The sequence below is a fragment of the Mirounga leonina genome, unplaced genomic scaffold (genome assembly GCF_011800145.1).
Source record: "Mirounga leonina isolate KUSES-001 unplaced genomic scaffold, KU_Mleo_1.0 Mir_176, whole genome shotgun sequence".
Taxonomy (NCBI): Eukaryota; Metazoa; Chordata; class Mammalia; order Carnivora; family Phocidae; genus Mirounga; species Mirounga leonina.
In genome coordinates this window covers 58,972,529-58,997,529 of record NW_023270454.1, presented here as the reverse complement: position 1 = coordinate 58,997,529, position 25,001 = coordinate 58,972,529, and the positions used below count along the sequence as shown (strand labels likewise).

At 36.3% G+C, this 25,001-nt stretch overlaps 1 protein-coding gene across 3 annotated transcripts in view; it reads left to right on the top strand.

Annotated features, from left to right (window-relative positions):
• SPATA5 (spermatogenesis associated 5) overlaps positions 1 to 25,001 on the top strand; it is a 336,495-nt gene that overhangs the window by 81,570 nt on the left and 229,924 nt on the right. For all 3 annotated transcript variants that reach the window (XM_035023114.1, XM_035023116.1, XM_035023115.1), the window contains exons 12-13: positions 4,225 to 4,278; positions 5,826 to 5,905. In XM_035023114.1, coding sequence (XP_034879005.1) covers positions 4,225 to 4,278; positions 5,826 to 5,905 — 134 coding nt within the window. The remainder of the gene's footprint in view (positions 1 to 4,224; positions 4,279 to 5,825; positions 5,906 to 25,001) is intronic.

Below are 25,001 nucleotides of genomic sequence, written 5' to 3'. Positions count from 1 at the left end.
TGTGTTGGTCATTTTGGCAAATTACTGGAAGATGGCGGTTCCACCAAAGAGAATCCTAAGCAGGCTCCACACCGAGCACAGAGCCCAGCATGGGGCTCAGTCTCACAACCCTGAGATCATAACCTGAGCTGAAATCAAGAGTCCGAGGCTTAACCTACTGAGCCACCTAGGCGCCCCTCCCTTCTGGCTTTAGAACTTCCTTTAACATTTCTTGTAGTGGAGATTTGTTGGTGATACTTTCCCTCAGCTTCTGTTTATCTGATATAGTCTTGCAGTTTTTAAGGATATGCTATTCTAGCTTGACGGTTGTTTTTTGCAGTGCTTTTGTCCTAATGTCACCTGGCTTATATGGTTTTGGATGAGAAACCAGTACTGATTCTTTTTTTTCTGCTTACATGTAATGTGTCTTTATGGTCTCTGACTTCTCTGAAGATTATATCTTTATTGCTGGTTTCCAACAACTTGATCTTGTGATGTTTTTTTCTCCCATCAATTTTGGGGTTTGTTGAGGTTTTTTGGTCTGTGGTTTCATTGATTTTATCAAATTTGTATTTTTGTTTGTCTCCTTATGCTTTTGTCTGGATCTCTAATGTACATATTTTAAATCTTTTGATATTGTTATATAAATCCCTGAAGTCTCATCATTTTTATTAAGTCTTGTTTGTTTCTGTGCTTCGGTTTGAATAGTTGCTCTGTCTTCAAGTTTATTGATTGTTTCACTATAGTGGCTATTATATTTATAATACCTGTTTTTAAGACCATTGTCTGCTAATTTAATCATTTCTGTTATTTCCGGGTCTGTGTGTATCAAATCTTTTTTACTTGTCTCTAATATTTCTGTCTGTGGATCAAGTGTTTTTTTTCTTCAACTTTCTTGAACTGTCTAAACTTTATAGAAAGTTTGCAGGAGTAGTCACAAATAATTTTTTTTCCTTAAAGCATTTGAGAATAAGTTGCTGCTGTATGCTCCATCACCCTGAATACTTTAGTGTATATATCTATAAAAAATACATCTTGTCACATAACCATAGTACAACCATCAAATTAGAAAAGAACATTATTATTACCACTTAAGTTTTATCACTTGTCCCTATACTGTCCTTTATGACAAAATGATCTGGTCCATAATCATGTGCTGTGTTTGTCATGTTTCTTAAGTCTTCTTCAGTTGGGAACAGTTCCTCACTCCTTCCTTTGCTTTCATGACCTTGACAGTTTTGAACATTACAGGTCAGTTATTGTATAAAATATCTCTCAATTTGGTTTTTTTTTGATATTTACTCATGATTAGATTCAGATTTTTCATAGAAATAATGCTGTGTTCTCATTGCATCCTTTCAGGTGATACTTGATTTTAAATTGTCCCATTGCTACTAATGTTAACTTTGATTATGGGGGTGTCTTCCAGGCTTCTCCATTGCAAAATTACTGTTATCCCCATGAAGTTAATATTGCTTTATGGGTAGTTACTTTGAGACTGTATAAATAGCTTGTTCTTAACAAATGTTAATGGTAGGTTTCCATCTCTTTGAGCACTTTCTTACTGTCTAGGCAGTAAGATTTCCAGACTCATTTTGTACATCGCCTGTCCCAGCCTTGGAATCTGCCATTTCTTTAAGAGGCCCTGATATCTTTTGGTGGAGAATTTGGAAGCCAAGTTTTTAGACTTTAAAAGCCATGCTCTGGGTGCTAGGTATCCTTATAATTATTGGGATACGGCTACTCTCAGGTTCTCCCAGGGAACAGAGCTCCGGGATATGAGTGTGTATATACACACACACACATACACATATGCACACACACATACACACATGTACACACACACAGGTGTATATATATATGCATACACGTTTTTATATTTATTTATGTAAATATATTGAAAATCTTGAATTTATACTGGTAATTCCAATTTCAGTTCAATACAGCAGAATTCATTCTCAGTTTCTTTATTTAAATATTTACCACTCCTCTAGTAGTGAGGAACCTGGCTACTATTATCCTTAATTATTTATTTGATCAGTCCTTTTAAATATAATTCCCCTTTACTGCCTCTGCCCCTTTTCTTCCAGAACAAACATACTCCTCACCTGTCAGGGTGATGCCACTATCTTCCTTTCCCACCACTCCCCACCTCTTGTAGCACCATCCTCCTCCCACTGACTTAAGCAACCTCTGCTGGGCTGCTCTTCCCCATGTGTACTTTTCTTACTCCACTAGGGCTCTGATACCGAGTACAAGGCCACCCTGTCGCCTCAATGCTTTCCTTATCCTGTCCTGCCCCTCCATGTTCTTCCTTGACATCTTCCAGACTGTACACCTGGCCACGTCCTACCCTTCCATGAGGATACCTGTCTTACCCCACTGGGGCTACAATATTCGGTATAATATTGCACTGCGCTGCCTTCTCATGTGGACCCTTTCCTCCATTTGCTTTGTGTCAGTACTCCATGCTGTTCTGTTCCCTTGTATGGGAACTCTCCATATCATACCTTGTCCAGACCCTACTAGAATGCCCTCCTCATTCCACTCAGACTGGGACACCTCGTATTGAGCCACCCTTCGCACTGCGCCAAAGTTCTCCTTACCCCCTTGATCTCTGATACCTCATGTTAGGTGGTTGCTACCACTACCCCCGTGCTGATGTCCACTTGTCCGTCTGCGTTCCTCCGAACCCCCCTCCAGCCAGAGGAGATAACTCCCTTAGAACAAAGTCTCAGGACCACCAACACTGCTAACCCTCAGTCAGAGCATCACACCATATCAATGACAATGATTCTTGTCACCTTCAAGGTGTCCATTCATTCAGCCTCTGTCTGAATCTCCCTTCAGATATCTGCCACTCAGCACTTCATTCAGCTGATAGAAAAGCTCTTTTCCCTTCTTGTGTCCAGGTATTTTAGAAGGGGTACCAAGGGTGAAAAGTTCTATAAATTTTTTCTAACTGGCCATCAACAGGGAGAATCCCTATAAAAGTGGCTCATCTCCAAGTGATACACTGCATATCGCTGATTCAAAGATGAACATTTTTTTTGTTCTGGAGGGTTGTTTTTTTTTTTGACATTTAACATTTTTGAATGTTAACATTTTTCTTTCTTAAATATCTAAAGTATCATACATTGTATGAAAAACAGTAGGCTTTCCTTTTTTATTGCATACCTATCTACTGTCTCATGACACATAGTCATCACATCACAAAAGTCATGAGATAGTGAAAACAAAACAAGGGGCGCCTGTGTGGCTCACTCAGTTAAACATCCATTGAATTTGGCTCAGGTCATGATCTCAGGGTTGTAAGATTGAGCCCTGTGTTGGGCTCACTCACTGGGTGTGGAACCTGCTTAAGATTCTCTCTCTCCCTCTCCCTCTGCCCCTGCCCCACCCCCCAAAAATAAAAAAAAATAATAAAAAATCAATAAAAACAAAACAACAAAACCCTGTTGTCCTGAGACCACAACTGTTCCCTTCAGACACTGGTATAAAGTTTGTGCTCTAATGCCACATGTCTTTCTCAGCTGTGGGAACTTTCTCTCACTGTACTCTATTAAATCAGCTGAGAAGAGCATGTTTAGCCCTGCAGATTCATATAGTCAGTATCTACATGGCCAAGTCAAGTGAGAGCAGAGAGCTCGAGAGTGGCATTTATACAGGAAATACTCAGGAACTGTAAGATAATATGGATTACATGACTTCCATTCCATTCTCAGGAATTATTATGGAGTCATAAGAAGATAGCCCTGAGGTCTTGTTTCTTGTCAGAGAGGGATATTGATCTGGTGGACTAGGATCCAGAATGACATGTAGACCTGCTCAGAACCAGCCACTGGTTAGATCTGGGAATACATGGATGGTATCTCTGTTGGTCTTCCAAATTAGACTGTTCTCTCTTCAGTACCTCGCACCACACCTGATATATAGTAAAAATATGCGTTGACAGATAGATAAAGAAGAAGAAGTTAAACTATTATGTTTAGTCACAGCCTTTCCTTTGCATTGATGTATAGTTTTTGGAATATGTTCCAAAATATTTTGGAAATATTTTTAATATTTGAGACATAGCTAACATCCAATGAAAATAAGTATGCTAAAGGAGCCAATTTAGTTAAGAGCAGATTTTTATTTTTTTCCTCTTTTTCTTCTTTTATGTATTCATTTTCTCTTTCATCGAAAGACATACATGTGGTTGCATTTACCAGGACATTGAACAGTTGTTTTCTTTTCATGCAGGGGCCTGAATTAATGAATAAATATGTTGGTGAATCTGAAAGAGCAGTTAGAGAGGTAAGATGATTATGCCTTGAAGTGGAACTCTGCATAGGGGAACCATCCTTCTGTCCTTCTATATGGTCTTCATTTTGTTTTGGGTTATAGATTCTGAAATTTCCAAATCTAAATTCTGCTATATTTGTTCTTCAGGCAAACATTATTTTATTATTTAAAAATGCAGTTTCGATCATCTACAATACTTTGTGTTTAAACATCATAATACTACCAGCCTTCAGTCTTACCAAATGAAGATTTTTAACAACTGCCGTCATTTCATTAAAAAAAAAAAAAAAAAAAAACTCACAAAGGTTGCTTGATCTCAGAATGAGATTTAAATCCTTTAAATTACGTAGTCCTTTAAATTGAATAAGTCTTAGTATATGAAAATTTCACTGTACTCGCCTTATTTTAATTATTTTACCTTTGCCTGGTGATTTAGACAATGCATCCCCCCTTCTAAGATTTAAAGCCAGTGCCTAATTGATAGGCCACTCATTCATATTGTGGAAGCCGCACAACTGGTAAATTCATGCAAAATCAGGGCACTTGGAGTTGGGTAGCTACAGCCATTTGACCACAGGTCTTGGCTTTCCTAGGCAGGGGTTGGCCTGCCTCACACAGACACCCTGTATTCTTACAGAAGCTAAGCAAGGACAAGAACACACTAACAGCAATGGAATGGATGGTCTCCCATTTGTGAATACCTGGGTGCCAACCCAAGAGTATTAGAGATTGGAATACTTGGTTTTTCATCTAAGAAAAAATCTTAAGTTACTTTTTGTTCTTTTTTTTTCCTTTAAAATGTAGATAGTGTTAATTTTAGGAAACATTAACAACAGTATCATCATTGATTCCAATAAGAAAAAGACAATGTTTATTAATATTAATGTTTTGGTAACTGTTCTTTATTTTTATGGTAGTGATCCTTGTGACCAGAAAATGGGGGCCTAGGTTACAGATAACACACGTTTGGATTTCTTTCTGCTTGTGCTGACTTTTTCTAGCCTGTTTCCACATTTTGCCCCTGTGGCTATTTGGCCAGTCCCTATTGTTGATAGTCTGATTGACTTCTGGTCTAATTAGTCTGTGCTCTTCCAAGGTTTGGTCATTTTTCTTGTTCTGGCTTTACATCAACCATTACTTTCCTGCACAGTCTTCAGAGGAATGAGCAAGGAGTGTGGCTTTTGGGTTTATGGGTATTTTATATGCTAAGCTATAATTGATTTTACATGTTTATGGTTTTTTTTTAAACGTGTTTATGATCGTTAATAATAGCTGTCATTTACTGAGCTCTTACTATGTTACAGGCATTGTGGTAAATGCTTTGCATTCTTTTTTTAACTCAGTTCTTAAAATAATCTTCTGAGGCAAGTATTTATCATTATCTCCATTTTTTAGATGTAGAAATTGAAGTTTAGAGAAGTTACCGGCGAAGGTCACGATTAGGCTGGTTGACTTGCATGTAATAGATTTAGTTCCTAACATAGTTTTCAAACAAAAGCCAACTGCAGAATTTTCTGAAGTTTGCTGACCTTTAGCTAATATGGCACTCTTTTCACCAGATCTTCCGAAAAGCGAGAGCAGTGGCCCCTTCCATTATTTTCTTTGATGAACTTGATGCCTTAGCAGTTGAAAGGGGCAGGTAAGAAGTATTTAAAATATTGGCAATTACATTGTAAAGTAAGTAGCATTTCATACACAAATTTTATTTATTAATACATTTAGCCTAAATAAAGCATTTTTATAATTCACAGTTTTTTTCTCTTACACCCAACTATTTCATGTTATCACTTTATAATACTTTCATATACATTTTTTTTTAAAACACTGATATCCATTTGGGGCATTTAAGTTAATTTTTATAGCTTATTATTTAGAGACCCCTAGTACTGCCTGTCAACATTTGGGTTGTTATATACATATGATAAATGTAAATAAAACTCCATTAAGAATAATTATACAATACAGTAAAACCAATTATAATAAAGGTGTTATTTTACTGATTTTAGTATTCTCTGGATTATGTTTCCTAAAATATAGTTACAGTAGAATAAAAATTAGTATTAATAGTTTTGTTCCTGAATCTCAAGCAATAAAGATTATATCATTTTAAACAGGTGTGTGTATATATACATATATATATATGTATACAGATGTATATGTGTGTGTGTGTATGTGTATGTGTGTGTGTATCTGAACTGTTTACAAGTATGTGTTTTTTTCTTCTACAAATGTTTAGAGGTCCTTTTAAGGATTATATATTACAAGTACTTCATGTGGAGAATGTTAATTTGTATGCTTTGTGCATACCTTCTTGATGGGATATATTGATTAGAAAAGTTTTGCTTGGGATGCCTGGGTGGCTCAGTCGGTTAAGCGTCTGCCTTTGGCTCAGGTCATGATCCCAGGGTCCTGGGATCGAGTCCTGCATCGGGCTCCCTGCTCACTGGAGAGCCTGCTTCTCCCTCTGCGTGTTGCTCCCCCTGCTTGTGCTCTCTCTCTCTCTGACAAATAAATAAATAAAATCTTAAAAAAAAATAAAGAAAAGTTTGCTGATGATAATTACAGTGATGGTAGAAGGCACCTTTTAGGTTCCCAGTATTAAAGTCTGTAAGAGGCATTGGTGCTCTCTTTCTTCCCAGGTAGAGCTGCCTCATCAGATGAGAATATGAACTGTCATTAGGAGACTATTATTAGGAGGTAGTCTGCCTGCTCTTCACTCTACCCATTTGATATCCTATAAATACCTACTGATCTTTTTATTTTATGAGTTGAAGTACTTGGACTCTTTTATTACTTCTGAGGTGAGGTGTCACAAAAGGTTACAAATAGCTCAAGTTCACCTTAACTACAAGAGAAGAAAAAGAAGCCAGAGAAGTTTGCTGAAGCAGTGTGACCTGCCACATTTATGTGACATCAGAGACATTTTTGGAGCCTAAAAAGGAACAGGGTGGGATACACTGTTAAATATGAACCAGATGGGAGGTAGTATATGTAGCAGAGTTCTCATAAAATGCTTTTGAAATAAAATGGTGTGAGAAACCAGACAGGGCACTTGATAGGAATATCCTATTTTTGCAGGCAATTTGGCCCAGTAGGAATTTGCAAATATTTTAGAGATGCTAGTGATTTGCAGCCTCCAGATATCATTTCCCCTAACAGTCTTCATCATATTGTGTATTGTATACCTCCCTCCCTCAGTGTCTTATTCAAACCAAGGTCAAATAAATTCTATGGTGTTTCCTTTGTATAGAAAAATTTTTGGTCAGGTTCATTGATGTTTCAGAAAACAACAATGAGGGGCACCGGGGTGACTCAGTTAAGTGTCTAACTCTTGATATCTCAGCTCTGGTCTTGATCTCAGGGTCATGAGTTCAAGTCCCCCCTGTTGGGCTCCACGCTGAGTGTGGAGCCTACTTAAGGAAGGAAGGGAGGGAGGAAGGAAGGAAACAACAAAACAACAAAACAAAACAACAAAACAACAATGAGGCTGATAAACAAACGTAATGCTAATGGTCCAAAGTAGAGACTTGGCTGTTACCTTAGGTGCACTAAGTCTTTTTTTTTTTTTTTTTTTTTTTATTCATGAGAGACAGAGCGAGAGAGAAAGGCAGAGGGAGAAGCAGGCTCCCAAGGAGCAGGGAGCCCGATGCGGGACTCGATCCCAGGACCCTGAGATCATGACCTGAGCCGAAGGCAGACGCTTAACCATCTGAGCCACCCAGGCGCCCAGGTGCACTAAGTCTTACATAGATTGTTTTTTATAGCCATAAGAATCTCAAAGAGTGATAGTCTGTTTTCACTTGTGGATTTTTTTTTTTTCCTGTTTTTGTTTTTTAGAATTGTGTGATGGCCAGCATTGCCTAGAAAGTGATTGTTTATCTAATTAGAATGGCTGGCACTTAAAAACCGAAACATATAAAACCTCCACATTTATATTTTTGTTCTTCAGCTATTTGAATTGGACAGTTCCTAGAAATTGAAAAAAACAGCTATTGATAGATACCAAAAGTATAAAATTCCCAAGATACTAAACCAATTTTATGCATTGTTAAAGAAATAGAAAACATAGAAAGATTAAGAACTCCATAAAGTAGGAGGCATTTCTACATAATATTGGGCTATAGAATAGTTATTGCTTTAATTTGTTTATTCTTTTTATGTTTTCTATGATAACATTCAGGTCAAACCCATATGACTGGTTAAAAAATGACAGTGCATAAAAAGACTGTTTCTTCTTATCAAGATTTTAATTTCTAAACTTAAAATGCTTAACAAATTGAGCAGAGAATTATGATATACTCTAGTCCCTGTTACCTGTGTGTGTTAAATCAATTATTTTGACTATTTGAAGTTACTCAAGTTAGCCATGAAACTGAGGTTTGCAGCCAGGAAGCACATTGTAAATAAAGCATTGATATATTGTTTGCTTAGTTTTAGAAATATTTGTGCTTTCAGAACAAAAGATTTTTTCATGCTTATAAAAATATCCAGTTACAATCACTATTTTCTCCTCCTCCCTGTCCCCATTAAATTTCTCGATTTGAAAAATAAATAAGCCTGTTGTTTACTTTTTTTCTGAATGCCATTTAAATTATGGGTGTTCTGAATTCATATTGTGAGTTGGAGAAAATGTTATAAGATTCCCTTTATGAAGTGCTTTGATGATCTCTGTAAGACTTGGGAGAATTGAGGGCGCCTGGGTGGCTCAGTTGGTTAAGCGACTGCCTTCGGCTCAGGTCATGATCCTGGAGTCCCTGGATCGAGTCCCGCATTGGGCTCCCTGCTCGGCAGGGAGCCTGCTTCTGCCTCTGACCCTCCCCCCTCTCATGTGCTCTCTCTTTCTCATTCTCTCAGTCTCAAATAAATAAATAAAATCTTAAAAAAAAAAAAAAAGACTTGGGAGAATTGAAAATGCTGTTAAAGTAGCAGAGCTCTTTGGAAAATAGATATTGTATCAGGGATTATTTTTATATTTTATATTATATTTATTGAATGCTTAGTCTGCAAAAGCACTGAGGTAGTGAAGAGATTTAAATTATACTGGGCTAATAATGATACTAGGTAATATTCATTTAGTGCTTGTTAGGTACTAGAAACTATTCTAAGTGCTTTATAGGTAAAGAAACTCACAGAAAGTCCCCTGCTTTAATGCAAGGTAGGATATTATACAGTTGACAATTGGCTCCAGTACTCTGCCTCACCTCCCAACTAGTTTAAATATTTACCCTTTTCAGGGTCATAGTCAGGAGGAGAGAGCAAGCTGAGCAGTAAATCATCAGTCAGCCTTGTCTTAGGCAGCAGTCCTGTCCTCAGAAGTGGAGAGATATAGAGTGAGTCCCCATATGCTGTAGTCTCTTAGCCCAGTCCCCTCTGATGGAGAAAATGGCCACTGACTAACCTAGAGATGCCTAGAAGAACTTTCTCTGTCTAGGACATTCTAGCTAGTCCCGGGATCCTAAATTATCCTCATTTGCTGACATTGATTGCCTGGTAATGCCAAACCTCAAGCAGGATTAGAAGAGGTTCGAAATCAGGAAGATACCTCTGGAGCTAAAGAGGCTCATCTTGTTTGTTTAATTAATTTCCAAATAATGTGACTGTCTTTGTTTGGACCTCACTCACTATGTTATGGTCTTTTTTTTGTTCTAACTTCTGATCATCACAACAACCTTAGAAAGTATAGGTCCTGTTTTCATCTCCGTTTTACAGGTGAGAAAGCTTAGATATATAGATGCATAAATACCTTAGCTCAAGGTCATGTATCACTAAGAGCAGAGCTGGGATTTGAATTTAGGTATTTTGACTCAGAACAGATACTCTGAGCCACTTTTTGACTCAACTACCATACCACAGATGCTAGGATTCCAGGTATAAGTAGTTAACCTTTCAAGCTTGTATTTATTGTGCATTTTCCCTGTGACTTTAGTAACGACCCTGTTTGTCTAACTGGGCTGTTGTTACATTTCTCATTCATTCACTTGTTCAGTAAATATTTATTGAATGCTTAGTCTGCAACAGGCTTTATGTTGGGGATAAAACAGTGAACAGTACCTAGGGCAATTTCCTTAATTTCCTTAACCTCTCTATGCCTTTGTTTCTTCATTTGTAAATTGGAGATGATAGTACTAACAAATTTTAGGTTGTTAGAATTAAATACACATAAAGTGCTTGACACAGTACCTGGCATTTTAGTAACTGCTTAAAAAACTTTAGTGTTTCTTACAATGTCTGCATAGATATTCTACTACTAATAATAATTATTTCCATATAGATAGAAATATAGTAATAGACATAGAAATGAACCCTGTCCCACCAGAGTTTACATTCTAGTGGATGAAACTGAAACATTCGGGAAATTAGAAAAAATATTCTACAGATGACAGGCACTATGGCGTTTCATCGATCTAAGATGCCTTTAGTTGTAAGACACATCATTATTGTATGTACCATTACTGATGAAAAATGTAGCCTTAAACTGTGATACGGTGCCAAGAAGTCACCAAGAGACGTCTGATTTCAAAAATTTAAAATATGAAAAAAAGGTTGTATCTTAGAAATAGAAGAAAGTGAGGTACCTGGGTGGCACAGTCACTTTGAGCATCTGACTCTTGGTTTCAGCTCAGGTCACAATCTCCTGGGTCATGGGATCGAGCCCCGTGTTGGGCTCTGCACTCAGCAGAGAATCTGCTTGGTTCACGTGCACGCATACATTCTCTCTCTCTCTCTCAAATAAATAAAATCTTAAAAAAAGAAATAGAAGAAAGATAGTAACTGTTATTTGGGAGAAAGAAGATAATTTATTCTGTTTTATAAAGTCAGTGCTTTTAAATATAAAAAATGTTCAGGATATTGTTTTATGACCAGAATGTAAAAAAGATGATTAAATATATAGAAAAATGAAAAAGATTAAGTGCCCAGTTAAAAGCTGACTGAATGATAGCTTCTGTGAGGTGTTGGAGAATCTGTGGTATTAACTACTTTCTTGTTATTGCACTTAATCGTCCGCAATTGGTACTTGGAGTGGTTGTGGAAAAAGTAAGAAGGTCTGAGCCAGCTTTCATTGAAAAGGAAGGTTTCAGGCTTAGCAACATTCTGAAAAGAGCTCTGAATTTTAAAATAATGATCAGGAAATGGAATACCCTCTTCTCTAACAGCATATCCAGATTTCAGGTGAATTCAGTGAATTCACGACACTAAGCACTGTAGAAGAAATTTTTGTGGCTATCATTTCTCTTAACGACACTTTCAAGGAGGGTTATACATTTTTCTAATGTGATATTTGTGGTAGTTTTAAAAATTTCATAAAATCATAAAATTTTATAGCTGAAAAAGTTCTTGGAAGTCATATAGTGCAACTTTTGTTCTTCTAGGCAACAGAAGCACCTAGATTTTAAGACAAGTGGCACATAATTCCTTTGTGGCCTGGACAAGACTAGAATTCATGTCTTCTGATTCAGTGCTCTTTGAACTGTACTACTGTTGCCTCTTATGCTATCAGGATTTGAAATAGAAAAAGTGTGTTTATGTTGTAGTAAAAATCCTCATGTATCTAAATATTTAAAGAATAGTTTTTATGTTTAAGAAACTCTAACCGCTTATTGAATACTTTTAACCACTCTTTTGTAAATCTGTATTTCAAGTTCCTAAATTAAATGCCTAGTTCCTGGTATGCAGATTTTCCTAATTTATACTTAATTGCCTCAGGTATAACAGTTTTCCCATTTGTAAACTCTTAATATTAAACAAGTGCTGGGGAAAAGAGAGCAAAAGAAGATAATGTATAACATTTTTCATTATAATGGTTCCATACAGTATAGCAGAGTTCTATGACTATTTTTTGTTTTGTGTTTTGTCTATGCACTGTGGCTGAATACTATACCACAGATTAAAGGTACAACTTTCCTTAGAGAGATGGTCTGTTGCAGCACTTTATTGGAAATTGGGAATTATTTTTTGTTGTTGTAGGACACATAGGTCTCATTATGGCTGTCTTGTCTTTGAAGTGAAAGCTTGCTTGTGTTTCACACGCACTAAGAAAATTACCATAGGTAATGCTTGTGTTCAGAGTAGTGTGTGTTTGGCTAGCCTTCTGTAGGCCTTTCTTAGGTCTCTTCCAAGCATGAATACTGACTATGGGGGTGTGGGAGGTAGTTTTAAGAAACAAAGTCAGATGGGGGCGCCTGGGTGGCTCAGTCGGTGAAGCATCTGCCTCGGCTCAGGTCATGATCCCAGGGTCCTGGGATCGAGCCCCGCGTCGGGCTCCCTGCTCAGCAGAGAGCCTGCTTCTCCCTTTCCGTCTGCCTGCCGCTCTGCCTACTTGTGCTATCTCTCTGTCAAATAAATAAATTAAAAAAAAAAAGAAAGAAAGAAAGAAACAAAGTCAGATGCCTACCATTTAGAATTCCATGACATTTAAAAATGTATACTGGAAAAAATTTAACTTGGATAGATGAGACGCTGGTCTGTAATTTAGAAATCATGTCAAGGGGCAAATGATGGGGCATTTTATTTTATTGAAGGAGTTGAAAAGGAGATGTATATATCATTTTTGTGAAAATTTTAGTATTGAAGAATAAAATCTGTTTAATCACTGCCATCACGGCAGTGAGATTTTCTTAGGCTAGTGGTTGGCACACCTTTTCTGTAACAGGCCAGTTAGTAAGTATTTTCGTCTTTTTGGTCCATGGTCTCTATTGCACTTCTTCATCTCTGCTGCTATAGTGCAAAAGCACCCATGGAGAATATGTAATCAAGTAAGAAAACAGTTGGCTGGCCACATTTAGCCTGTGGCTATAGTTTACTGACCCATTTTAAGATATCATAAACATCCCTTCGGTCCATGGCACTGTAAGACTTTTGAATAGGAATAATTTGGAAAAGGGGCTTGACTTCTGAAGGGAAAAGAGAATTAATGTTTTAGGAAAGCCTAGCTTCAATATTTTCTACAGCTGAACATCTTTTTTCCATTGTTGTGTTGCCTATCTGTAGCAGATAATAAAGTTTTATAAAATCATTTCATTATGTTAGTGATTACACATTTGTTTTTAAACTTTTTCTTGGAGTTGGTTTTGATTTCCTAGGATGTCAGTTTTATGGTTTTGTTTCCTACTACAGCTTTGAAAGTCAGCCAAGAATATTTCTCAGCCCATAAAACATTTTCACTATGCTATTCTCCAGCTAACTCTCAATGATCTGTGAAAATAAAGGGCAAAGGAAGCATGGGTAATGGGAATCCAAAGAATTTCCTTCACCTAATCATCAACATTAAATACAGCCACCATTTCCTCTTATAACAAATAGCAAATTGGACAAGTAGGAGTTTCACTTCTTTCTGTTTAGAAGTGCCAGTTGGAGGTGTCAGTAATAAGTTTTTGAATATGAATATTTTTTTAAAAAATAATGAATTAAATAAATTTTCTTGGGGCTACACAATACCAACACAGAATGCAGAATTTTAAAACTCTAAGGATCTATCTATCACTCTATATATTTTCTAATTTGACTCCCTTATTCATACATGCCAGTAATTACAAAGTCCTCAAGGGAACAATAATATCTTCGTGCTCTTATCTCAGATGTCTAGCATAGTGCCTAGCAAAGAAGTACCCAGACATTTATTTTTTGAATAAGGGAATGAAGGCTTAGAGAAACTAGAAATTAGCTTCACTTAGCTGGTTGTTAGCGGAGTCTGTCTTCACTATGTTTTAGTGTCTTTTGTGAACCAATTTTCTTTTAAAATTAAACACTGAGACTATCTTTCAGAATTTTTCTCACCTGTCTAATGTTCACAGAAGCACCATTATCTTCATTATAGAGAAGCATTTGTAAGCTTTGGAATATATTCACCTGTCAAAGAGCTCTAAAAAGAATTAAATGAAGTGTTAAGTGATACTTTTTTTCAAAAAAATTCAATAGTTTTTATACACACTAACTCTGAAAGTGGGGCTGGACTCACCAAACTTTGTCAGTTGTGCTAAGGATACAGGATGATAAATACTCTTTATAATGTACCTGATAGCAATGTAATCAAATGATAACAAAGGATAGCAACAATAATGAAGATCATATTTTTAAGTCAGTGAGGAGACATTTTGAAAAAGATTCTTGCCTGCCTTGGTATACTAATTAATTTTGTAGAAGGGTCACCAAGTTACCCTCTACCCAGAAGGCTATTCAGTAAGACTTATTTTATTGTAGTCCAGCTTACTTTAATCAAGTTTTTTCTCAAGTAAGCAAGCTCCCAAGTCTTTGGGTTCCAAATCCTAGATGTCTGTAGCTATACTTAGAGCATACAAATGAAGATCCTGAATCAGTATCCATCCCCCTCCATGCAAAAAAAAAAAAAAAAAAAAAGTTCATTTAGAAGGCAAAAGAGAGCAGAGAAAAACAGATGAAGAGAACTTCTGTTGGTATAGATCCAAGAAATCAAACAAGTAGAGATTTTCTTCTAATTAGTGTTTCTTTTTTTTTTTTAAGATTTTATTTATTTATTTGAGAGAGAATGAGAGAGAGCACATGAGAAGGGGGAGGGTCAGAGGGAGAAGCAGACTCCCTGCCGAGCAGGGAGCCTGATGCGGGACTCGATTCAGGGACTCCAGGATCATGACCTGAGCCGAAGGCAGTCGCTTAACCAACTGAGCCACCCAGGCGCCCTAATTAGTGTTTCTTGATCCAAACATTTCTGTATCTGTGAACACAATCTTATAATGTATTATATTTGTTTTAGGAGGTTTTTGATTTTTTTTAAAATTTTTTAAAAAAAAATCTGAGACATATAAAAATATTCTTATCTGGAAATTTTAGCTATTCAAAATAAGTCATTCCTTGAGGACTCTGAGGAGCCCAAGCTACTATTACATTTGAACAGCTAATACACAGTTAACATTAAAATGTAAAGAACTCAGGGCACCTGGGTGGCTCAGTCGTTAAGCGTCTGCCTTCGGCTCAGGTCATGATCTCAGGGTCCTGGGATTGAGCCCCGCATTGGGCTCCCTGCTCAGCAGGAAGCCTGCTTCTCCCTCTCTCATTCCCCCTGCTTATGTTCCCTCGCTCGCTGTGTCTCCCTCTGTCAAATAAGTAAAATCTTTAAAAAAAAAAAATAAATAAAATGTAAAGAACTTTAAGTACCAATGTATAGCAATCTCCTACTAATACGTCTTACAGAAACAAAGTATCTTAGTTTAGTTTATTAGGCTTACTGGCTTGGGCATGCCTAATAGTTATGAAGAGCTTCAAATCAGTTCTTATCTTAGTATTATGTTGGTGTTTTTTTTTTTTTTAAAGATTTTATTTATTTATTTGAGAGAGAGAATGAGAGAGAGAGCACATGAGAGGGGGGAGGGTCAGAGGGAGAAGCAGACTCCCTGCCGAGCAGGGAGCCCGATGCGGGACTCGATCCCGGGACTCCAGGATCATGACCTGAGCCGAAGGCAGTCGCTTAACCAACTGAGCCACCCAGGCGCCCCATGTTGGTGGTTTTCATGGCAAAATTAAGGAAGTTTGATAACTTTCTACCATGTTGTAAGTAAATCTAGGTAGGGAACTGACAATATGAATCTGGATGTATGTACTGACCTATGCTATACTAACTTCTGAAAATCTTCTACCAATGGTGTCAGCAACCATTTATATACCAGTCTCCCCCTTATTAGTTTATTTGTTAAGATAACTTTAAGAAATTATGGATTTCTTGGTTAAGCCAATTATAACAGTGATAATTATAATAATGATAATGCTTATAATGCCTACCTGTTAACATTTTCTTTGTGCTGAGTGTTGTGCTAGAGCCTTTATACATTTTATCGAATTTTGAGGAAGGTATGAGCCTACCCATGTTTTGAGAAAACTGAGGTTCAGAGAGATTTAAGTACCTTTTCCATAAGATTCCACAAAAAAATAAGTGGTAAAGCTGGTATTTGAACTCAAGCTTAATGACTATCAAAGCTCTTTCCCAAATTCAAAGCAACCTTCCCAATGAGTACTAACCAGTGAAGGCTTTACTGGGATGATTTTTAAAACTTCTTATTATATAATAGTTCATTATATCCTATGACTTTAACTGAATTCATTTATCAGTTCTAACAGTTTTTTTGGTTGAATCTTTCAAGTTTTCTATATATAGAGTAACATGTCATCTGCAAATAGTGAAAGTTTTACTTCTTCCTGGCTCATTTGGATGCCTTTATTTCTTTTTGTTCTGTGGCTAGGACTTCCAGTACTATGTTAAATAACAGTGGTGAGAGTGGACATCCCTGTCTTGTTCCTGACTGTAGAGGAAAAGCTCTCAGTTTTTCCCCATTTAGATGGGAATTAGTTGTGGGGGTTTTTCATATATGGCCTTTATTATGTTCCCGCTAAACCTACTTTGTTGAGGGTTTTCCTCATGAATGGTTGTTTATTTTGGCAGGTGCTTTTTCTGCATCTATTGAAATATTCACATGGTTTTTATCCTTTCATTAATGTGGTATATCATGTTGATTAATTAGCAATTGAATCACCCTTGCAACCCAGAAATAAATCCCACTTGATCGTGGTGAATGATTTTTTTAAGGTATTGTCGGATTTGGTTTGCTAGTATTTTCTTGAGAATTTTTGCATCTGTGTTCATCAGGGATAATGGCCTTTAGTTCTCTTTTTTTGTGGTGTCTTTACCTGGTTCTGATATCAGGGTAATGCCATACAACATAATGAAGCAGCAGAAAGAGAAATTAAGGATTCAGTCCCATTTACAATTGCACCAAAAATAATACGATACCTAGGAATAAACCTAACCAAAGAGGTGAAAGACCTATACTCTGAAAACTATAAAGCATTGATAAAAGAAATTGAAGATGTCACAAAAAATGGAAAGACATTTCATGTTCATGGATTGGAAACACATATTATGAAAATGTCTATACTGCCCAAAGCATCTACACATTTAATGCAATCCCTATCAAAATACCACTAGCATTACTTACTGGGTAATGTAGTGATCCAAATGTAGATACAATTTATACAAATACATTGTATACAAATGTAGTGATCCGAAGGAGTATGTGCACCCCAATGTTTATAGCAGCAATGTCCACAGTAGCCAAACTATGGAAAGAGCCAAGATGTCCATCAACAGTTGAATGGATAAAGAAGATGTGGTATATATATACAATGGAATATTATGCAGCCATCAAAAAAACCCACAAAAAACCCGAAATTTTGCCATTTGCAACGATGTGGATGGAACTAGAGGGTATTATGCTAAGCGAATAAGTCAATCAGAGAAAGACATGTATCATATGACCTCACTGATACGAGGAATTCTTAATCTCAGGAAACAAACTGAGGGTTGCTGGAGTGGTGGGGGTGGGAGGGATGGGGTGGCTGGGTGATAGACATTGGGGAGGGTATGTGCTATGGTGAGTGCTGTGAATAGTGTAAGACTGATGAATCACAGACCTGTACCTCTGAAACAAATAATACATTATATGTTAAAAAAAGAAAAAAAGAAGATAGTAGGAAGGGAAAAAGGAAGGGGGAGAATCAGGGGGGGGAGCCGAACCATGAGAGACTGTGGACTCTGAGAAACAAACTGAGGGTTCTAGAGGGGAGGGGGTGGATGGGTTAGACTGGTGATGGGTATTAAAGAGGGCACGTATTGAATGGAGCACTGGGTGTTTACGCAAACAATGAATCATGGAACACTACATCAAAAATTAATAATGAAATATATGGCGATTAACATAATAAAATAAAATTTAAAAAAATACCACCAGCATTTTTCACAGAACTAGAACAAATAATCCTTTTTTTTTTTTTTTAAAGATTTTATTTATTTATTTGACAGAGAGAGACATAGCGAGAGAGGGAACACAAGCAGGGGGCAGTGGCAGAGGGAGAAGCAGGCTTCCTGCGGGTCAGGGAGCCCGATGCGGGGCTCGATCCCAGTACCCTGGGATCATGACCTGAGCTGAAGGCAGATGCTTAACGACTGAGCCACCCAGGCGCCCCTAGAACAAATAATCCTAGAATTTGTATGGAACCACAAAAGATCCTGAATAGTAGCCAAAGCAACCTTGAAAAAGAAAAGGCTGGAGGCATCACAATTCCAGACTTCACGTTATATTACAAAGCTGTTAGTAACCAAAACAGTATGACACTGGCATAAAAACAGACATATAGATTCAATAGAACAGAGTAGAAAACCTGGAAAAGAACCCACAGGTATGGTCAGTTAATCTTCAACAAAGCAGGAAAGAATATACAGTGGGAAAAAGACCATCTCTTCAACAAATGGTGTTGGGAAAACTGGACAGCAACATGCAGAAGAATGAAACTGGACTACTTTCTTACACCATACACAAAAATAAATTCAAAATGGATTAAAGACCTAAATGTGAGATCTGAAATCATAAAACTCCGAGGAGTAAACCCAGGCCATAACTTCTTTGACATTGGCTTTAGTAAATTCTTTCTAGATATGTCTCCTGAGGCAAGGGAAACAAAAGCAAAAATAAAGTATTGGGATTTCATCAAAATAAAAACCACAGCAAGGGAAACAATCCACAAAGCTAAAAGGCGGCTTATGGAATAGGAGAAGATATGCAAATGACATATCTGATAAAGGGTTAGTATCCAAAATATGTAAAGAATGTATTAAACTAAACACCCCCCAAATGAATAATCCAGTTAAAAATGGGCAGAAGACGTGAATAGATGTTTTTCCAAAGAAGACATACAGATTGTCAACAGACACATGAAAAGATGCTCAACATCACTCATTATCAGGTAAATGCAAATCAAAACTGCAATGAGATACCACCTCACACCTGTCAGAATGGCTAACAACAACACAGGATAAAACAGGTGTTGGTGAGGATGTGGAGAAAGGGGAACCCTCTTGTACTGTTGATGGGAATGCAAACAGGTGCAGCCACTCTGGAAAACAGTATGGAGGTTCCTCAAAAAGTTAAAAATAGAACTACCATGTGATCCAGCAATTGCTGTACTAGTTATTTATCCAAAGAATACAAAAATACTAATTCCAAAGGATACATGCACCCCAGTCTTTATAGCAGCATTGTCTACAATAGCCAAATTATGGAAACAACCCAAGTGTCCATCGACTGATAAATGGATAGAGAAGATGTGGTATATATATACAATGGAATATTAGCCATAGAAAAGAATGAAATCTTGCCATTTGCAAGGACATGGATGGAACTAAAGAGTATTATGCTAAGTGTAACAAGTCAGTCAGAGAAAGACAAATACTGTATGATTTCACTTATATGTGGAATTTAAGAAACAGAACAAATGAGCAAAGGAAAAGGGGGCAGGGCAAACCAAAAAATAGACTCTTGGCTGTAGAAAACAAACTGATGGTTCCCAGAAATCAGTTGGGTGGGGGATGGGTGTGTGTGTGTGTGATGGGGATTAAGGAGTACACTTGTTTTGATGAGCACCTTGTGTTGTACGGCAGTGTTGAATCACTGTGTTGTATACCTGAAACTAATATTGTGCGGTATGTTAACTAAGTGGAAATTAAATAAAAACTTAAAAAAAATAATTCATTATAATAATTACAGAATTTTAATTTTCTGTGTCACCATTTCTAGATCTACGGCACTAAGAAATGATGCATGTTTAGAAGCATTTTCTCTGCTTCAATTATTAGACCGCTTTTTTTCAGAAAATTAGTTTGAGCCAACATATATTAATTTTCCTTATTATTTATTTTATTGGATTATGTTCATGACAATAGTGTGGGGATGTCCAGGAATGTGAAAAAAATTCTCTTAAAAAAATTGCTTTTGGCAAAGAGTAAATTGAACTGTGAGGTTAAGGATCACTTGTTTCTCTAACATTGTGTTTTAGTTAAAACTATACAGATGTAATGAGTATTGCCTTTGTTAGCTTGGAATTTTAGTGGAAGTCATAGCAAAATGGAAAAATACATACTTTTATGTCATTCTCTATGTTAACAGTTTATACAAACCTACAGTTATGCAGAGCACATGCAGCTTCCAGAGCTTAGGACAGCTGGAGAATAGAATTCACTATGTATGTATCTACTTTTATAGGATATCCTGTTAATCTAAAATAGCTTATTTACTGTCAGGTTCATGCTGAATATTGATCATACTCTGACAGCATAGTTTTAAGCTAGAAAACTCAAGGCATTATTGATTTTTGACATTCATTAGTTTTTGCTTTCAGGTTTTGAATTTTGGTGGTTATTTCTTCTTAATTGGCATCTATTTCTTCAGTACAGTTAAATGTTTTCTTTCAACTGTAATCAATAGGTCTCCCCCCTCACTGTGTGATGGTTTAAAAGATGGCTATTATAGATATTTCAACCTTACTTTGGCACATTAATGTATATGGTTTGCAAAACTCTGAAGTTATTTATGCTTTATAGTATTATGGAAAGAGTATAGACTCTGGAATCAAGTAGATATGTATTCAGATCCTGTCTCTGCCATTTGCTAGCTGTGGAATCTTGGGCAAATTACTCAACCTCTCTGTGCCTCAGTTTTCTTATATATATATCTGATGAGAATAAAAGTAGTATTTACCTCACAGTGCTGTTATTGGGATGAATAAAGTAGTACATGGGATGCATGGCACAGAGCAAGTTAAATACGTGTCATTCATTATTAACACAGTATCTGGGAGGTATTCAGTGAATAGTAGGTATTTTTTATAATTACTTATGAGGGTTTTCCCTCACATCTTCTGGGAGAGATCAGAACTCTCCATATTCATGAGGCTTTAGGTAAGTCACAGATAAACTGCCTTGTGCAAGCAGAATATATACTGAGTTTTAATCCTATAAGCAAATGGTTTATCAGGAACCGAAGAGCTTAATTTTTTTTTTTTTTTAATGGGAATCAGAGATCTTGTTCAGGAGATTATTTTTAAGTCATCCCAATAAGGTGAGCAAGGAATCTTAAGAAATCTCTGATTTTAATAGACTCTTCAAATGTTTAATTATTAAATGTTATGGTCAGCTGCACAACATAGGTAGAATTTTAAATATATGGAATATTGTGGAATATGATACAGTTTTTCTTTTCTCTAGAATTTTTTTTCAACGTTAGTTTAACATGAGTTAGATTTCTTCAGTTTAAGAGTTTTGTGGTATTGGAAATGACTTATTAAAAATAACGCATTTGTGGGGCTCCTGAGTGGCACAGTCAGTTAAAGTGTCTGACTCTTGGTTTTGGTTCAGGTTGTGATCTCAGGGTCATGAGATGGAGCCCCGTCTTGGGCTCAGCACTGTGTCTGCTTGACTTTCTCTCTCCATCTCCCTCAGCCCCTCCTACTTGTGCACTCTCTCTCTCCTCTCTCTAAAATAAATAAATCTAAAAAATATATATAATGCATTTGTTTATGGAAGAGCCAACTTCTTTTTGAGGGATAGACTTATATTTTGTAGATGAATTTATTACTATAATAATCAACACTTTTTATTTGGAGTATAAAAGGCTTATATTCAAAAAATTTTAAATTGTTTAAAACATGTTTAATTATCAAAACAAATTGTTTAAACTGGTTAAATGTTTACAACTTAAAATTTTTTTTTTTTTAAGATTTTATTTATTTATTTGACAGAGAGAGAGGCAGGGAGAGAGGGAGCACAAGCAGGGGGAGCAGCAGAGGGAGAAGCAGGCCTCCCATGGAGCAGGGAGCCTGATGTGGGGCTCGATCCCAGGACCCCGGGATCATGACCTTAGCCGAAGGCAGCCGCCCAACCGGCTGAGCCACCCAGGCGCCCCTGTAATGAAGGTTTTAACTTGTTTTATAAAGGGATATAAAATTGAAGAGATTAAATTACACAGAGATAGGTATATCAAGTTTCTCAATTTGGAATGTGCTGACCCTGTAAACGACACCAGAAAATTTCTCTGTTTGTAGACTCTGATTGGGCTTTGTATTTTCATTTCCTTGAAGTTAAGCCACTTTTCATCAGGCCTTAAAAGGAATCCAGCAATTACTCTTTTTTTTTTCTTTTCTTTTTTTTTTATTTGACACATAGAGAGGATGCGAGCACAAGTAGGCAGAGCGGCAGGCAGAGGGAGAGGGAGAGGGAGAAGCAGGCTCCCCGCGAAGCAGGGAGCCCAATGCAGGGCTCAATCCCAGGACCCTGGGATCATGACCTGAGCTGAAGGCAGACGCTTAACGACTGAGCCACCCAGGCGCCACCAAAACTTTAAAATTTTTTTAAAGTAAAAAAAAAAAATCTGGTTACCTTTCCCAGCCTCTTTTGTCTTCCTTTTTCTTTGCCTATAAGAAAAGATATTAATAATTTTAGTGTTTTCTTAAGTTACAAGCTGTATCTTTATAATAGATTTTTACTTTTTATACAGAATACTGGCAAAACTAATGTTTCATGTGATTTTATTTTTTATGGATTATAGCTTATTTAAGTATTCTTATGCTTGGAATTTTTTAAAATATAAAATAGTTTCTCCCTTAAATTTTTTTTACTTTATTTTAAAGAAACGTGTATAGAGGAGCCAGAACTGTAGTTACTGTTCTTGTAATGTTATCATCTTCATGGTATTTATCTGAAAAAAGTATAATTCATACTCTTTCTGAACTTTGCTTTAAAACGGGGGAAAAATAAAAATCTTTTTCTATTTCTTTCTCTCCCCAATTCATTTTCTTTCAGGTGGTTATACCCACCTTTCATCAAAAAAATCCCAATCCTTCCCAAGTATATAGGTTTCCTAATGAGATGATTCATTTTAAAAGAAGTTCACATTAGGCTTGTCAGGGTCAGGTAAAGAAAGTAAAAGCAAAATAGGACTTGGATCCTATTCTTGACGTTTTTACTGAGTAAGCAGTTATTGGTATATATGCAAACAAATGGTGCCATAAAATCTACAGTTTCTATTACTAGTGGAATTGATACTTAAGACTGAGAAATAACCCTGTTTGTACCTGTTTCAATATTAGCTGCTGATTGAACAGGTCATTTTACAAAGAAAACTTTTGAAATAAACCTTAACTGTAAATTTTGATCGTAGACTGTCATCTCTAGTTAGCAGTAATTTTATTGGCTTCAGCATTTGAGAATCCTGAGTACATTCTTGATCTCTTTGATTCCTTTTGATAGTTCTGGGGGAATTCTCAGGTTTTATTTTTTCAGATACGGCTTTTATTTTATTCTCTTTTCTCTCTATGGAACTGTCTCATATGGCACTATATGTTTCTTAGGTTTTCCACTGGATTCCATATGTCTTTTACACTGTTTTTATTCCTTCTTTTTTCTCTTTTTGTGCATCAGTTTGGATATTTTCTACTAGCCTGTTTTCAAGGTCAAGAATCCTCTGTTCTCCTATGTCTAATCTGTTACACTCATCTTTTTAATTCTTAATTTCAGCTTTTACAGTTTTGGGGTTTAGAATTTTCATTTGACTTTTTCTTATGGATTCCAGGCCCCTGACGAAATCCCCCCCTTTTTTTGTACAATTCATGGGAATTTTTGTTTTTACTATCTCAGTTCTATCCCTTTCTGTATTACATATTGTTTTACAGATTCTAACTCCCTAGCATCTCGCCTCTTCTTAAGATAAAACTAAAAGGAATATACATATTATGATTTTGTTGATAACTGGTATCTTGGGCTTCTCTCAGTTGTTCCATTTCTTTTATATGGACTCTATACCTAATACTTGATGTTGAGTTTAGTGTCTAAAGCAATTACGGTAATGGCAATTTTTCTATTTGTGAAATGTTTTACCCATTCTTAAATTAAATTTAGATTAGTTTATGTTAATAGAGTGTGGTTGTGTGTCATGAGCTTTCAGCATCTAAATATGGCATTTGAAAAACTCCTTGAGGGGCATCTGGTTAAGCATCTGCCTTCGGCTCAGGTCATAATCCCAGGGTTCTGGGATTGAACCTGCATCAGGCTCCCTGCTCAGCGGGGAGCCTGCTTCTCCCTCTTCCTCTGCCCTTCCTCACTGCTCATGCTCTGTCTCTCTCTCTGCTCACTCTCGCGAATAAATAAATCTTTAAAAAAAAATTAAAAGCTCCTTGCCTTTTTTTTTTTTTCTAATCTGTGAATTAAAATTTAGATTCAAAATGAAAAACACAAATGGTTTTTAGGGTTGTTTTTTTTTTTCTTAACTGATAATTTCATGTAAAAAGTGCTTATAATGAAGCTGATGTATACTATTCTTTCAGCTCTAAATCTGTTAATTTGTATAGTAATTTATGTTCACAACATTAATCCAAGGCCATAACATACTGAAATTCTCTTTGAATTATATGATGAAAATTCATATATATTTGGAATGTATTCAAATTTTTTCATTTCATAAGATTTGAAAAGTTAAAATCTATTCATGTGTTTTAGTAATAATCTATATTTTTTGTTAACTCATTTTCTTATCCTCCAGTGTAATTGTTTTAATTTTCCTCTCAAATATTACCACATATGAAAGTGTATATTGAATGGTATTCAAATTCAGTACTAGCCCTGGCTAAACCCAACATTGATAGCCATGAGATTGCTCTTGTTTTTCTAGAAAAGATTCTAAATGCTCTATGTAGTATGATCATTCATGGTTATAGTTAGAGCCACTTCTTCATTACTGATAGGGTAAGTGGTCATCTTAGTCTAGTTTATTTAGTTTCATATATTCTGTCCAAATTCTTGATTTAAATTAATAGCAGATGTAATGTATAGTTCTTGAGTCAGTCTTTGAGGAACTATTCTGTGTTGTTTATTTTGGAAAAGAAAGTAA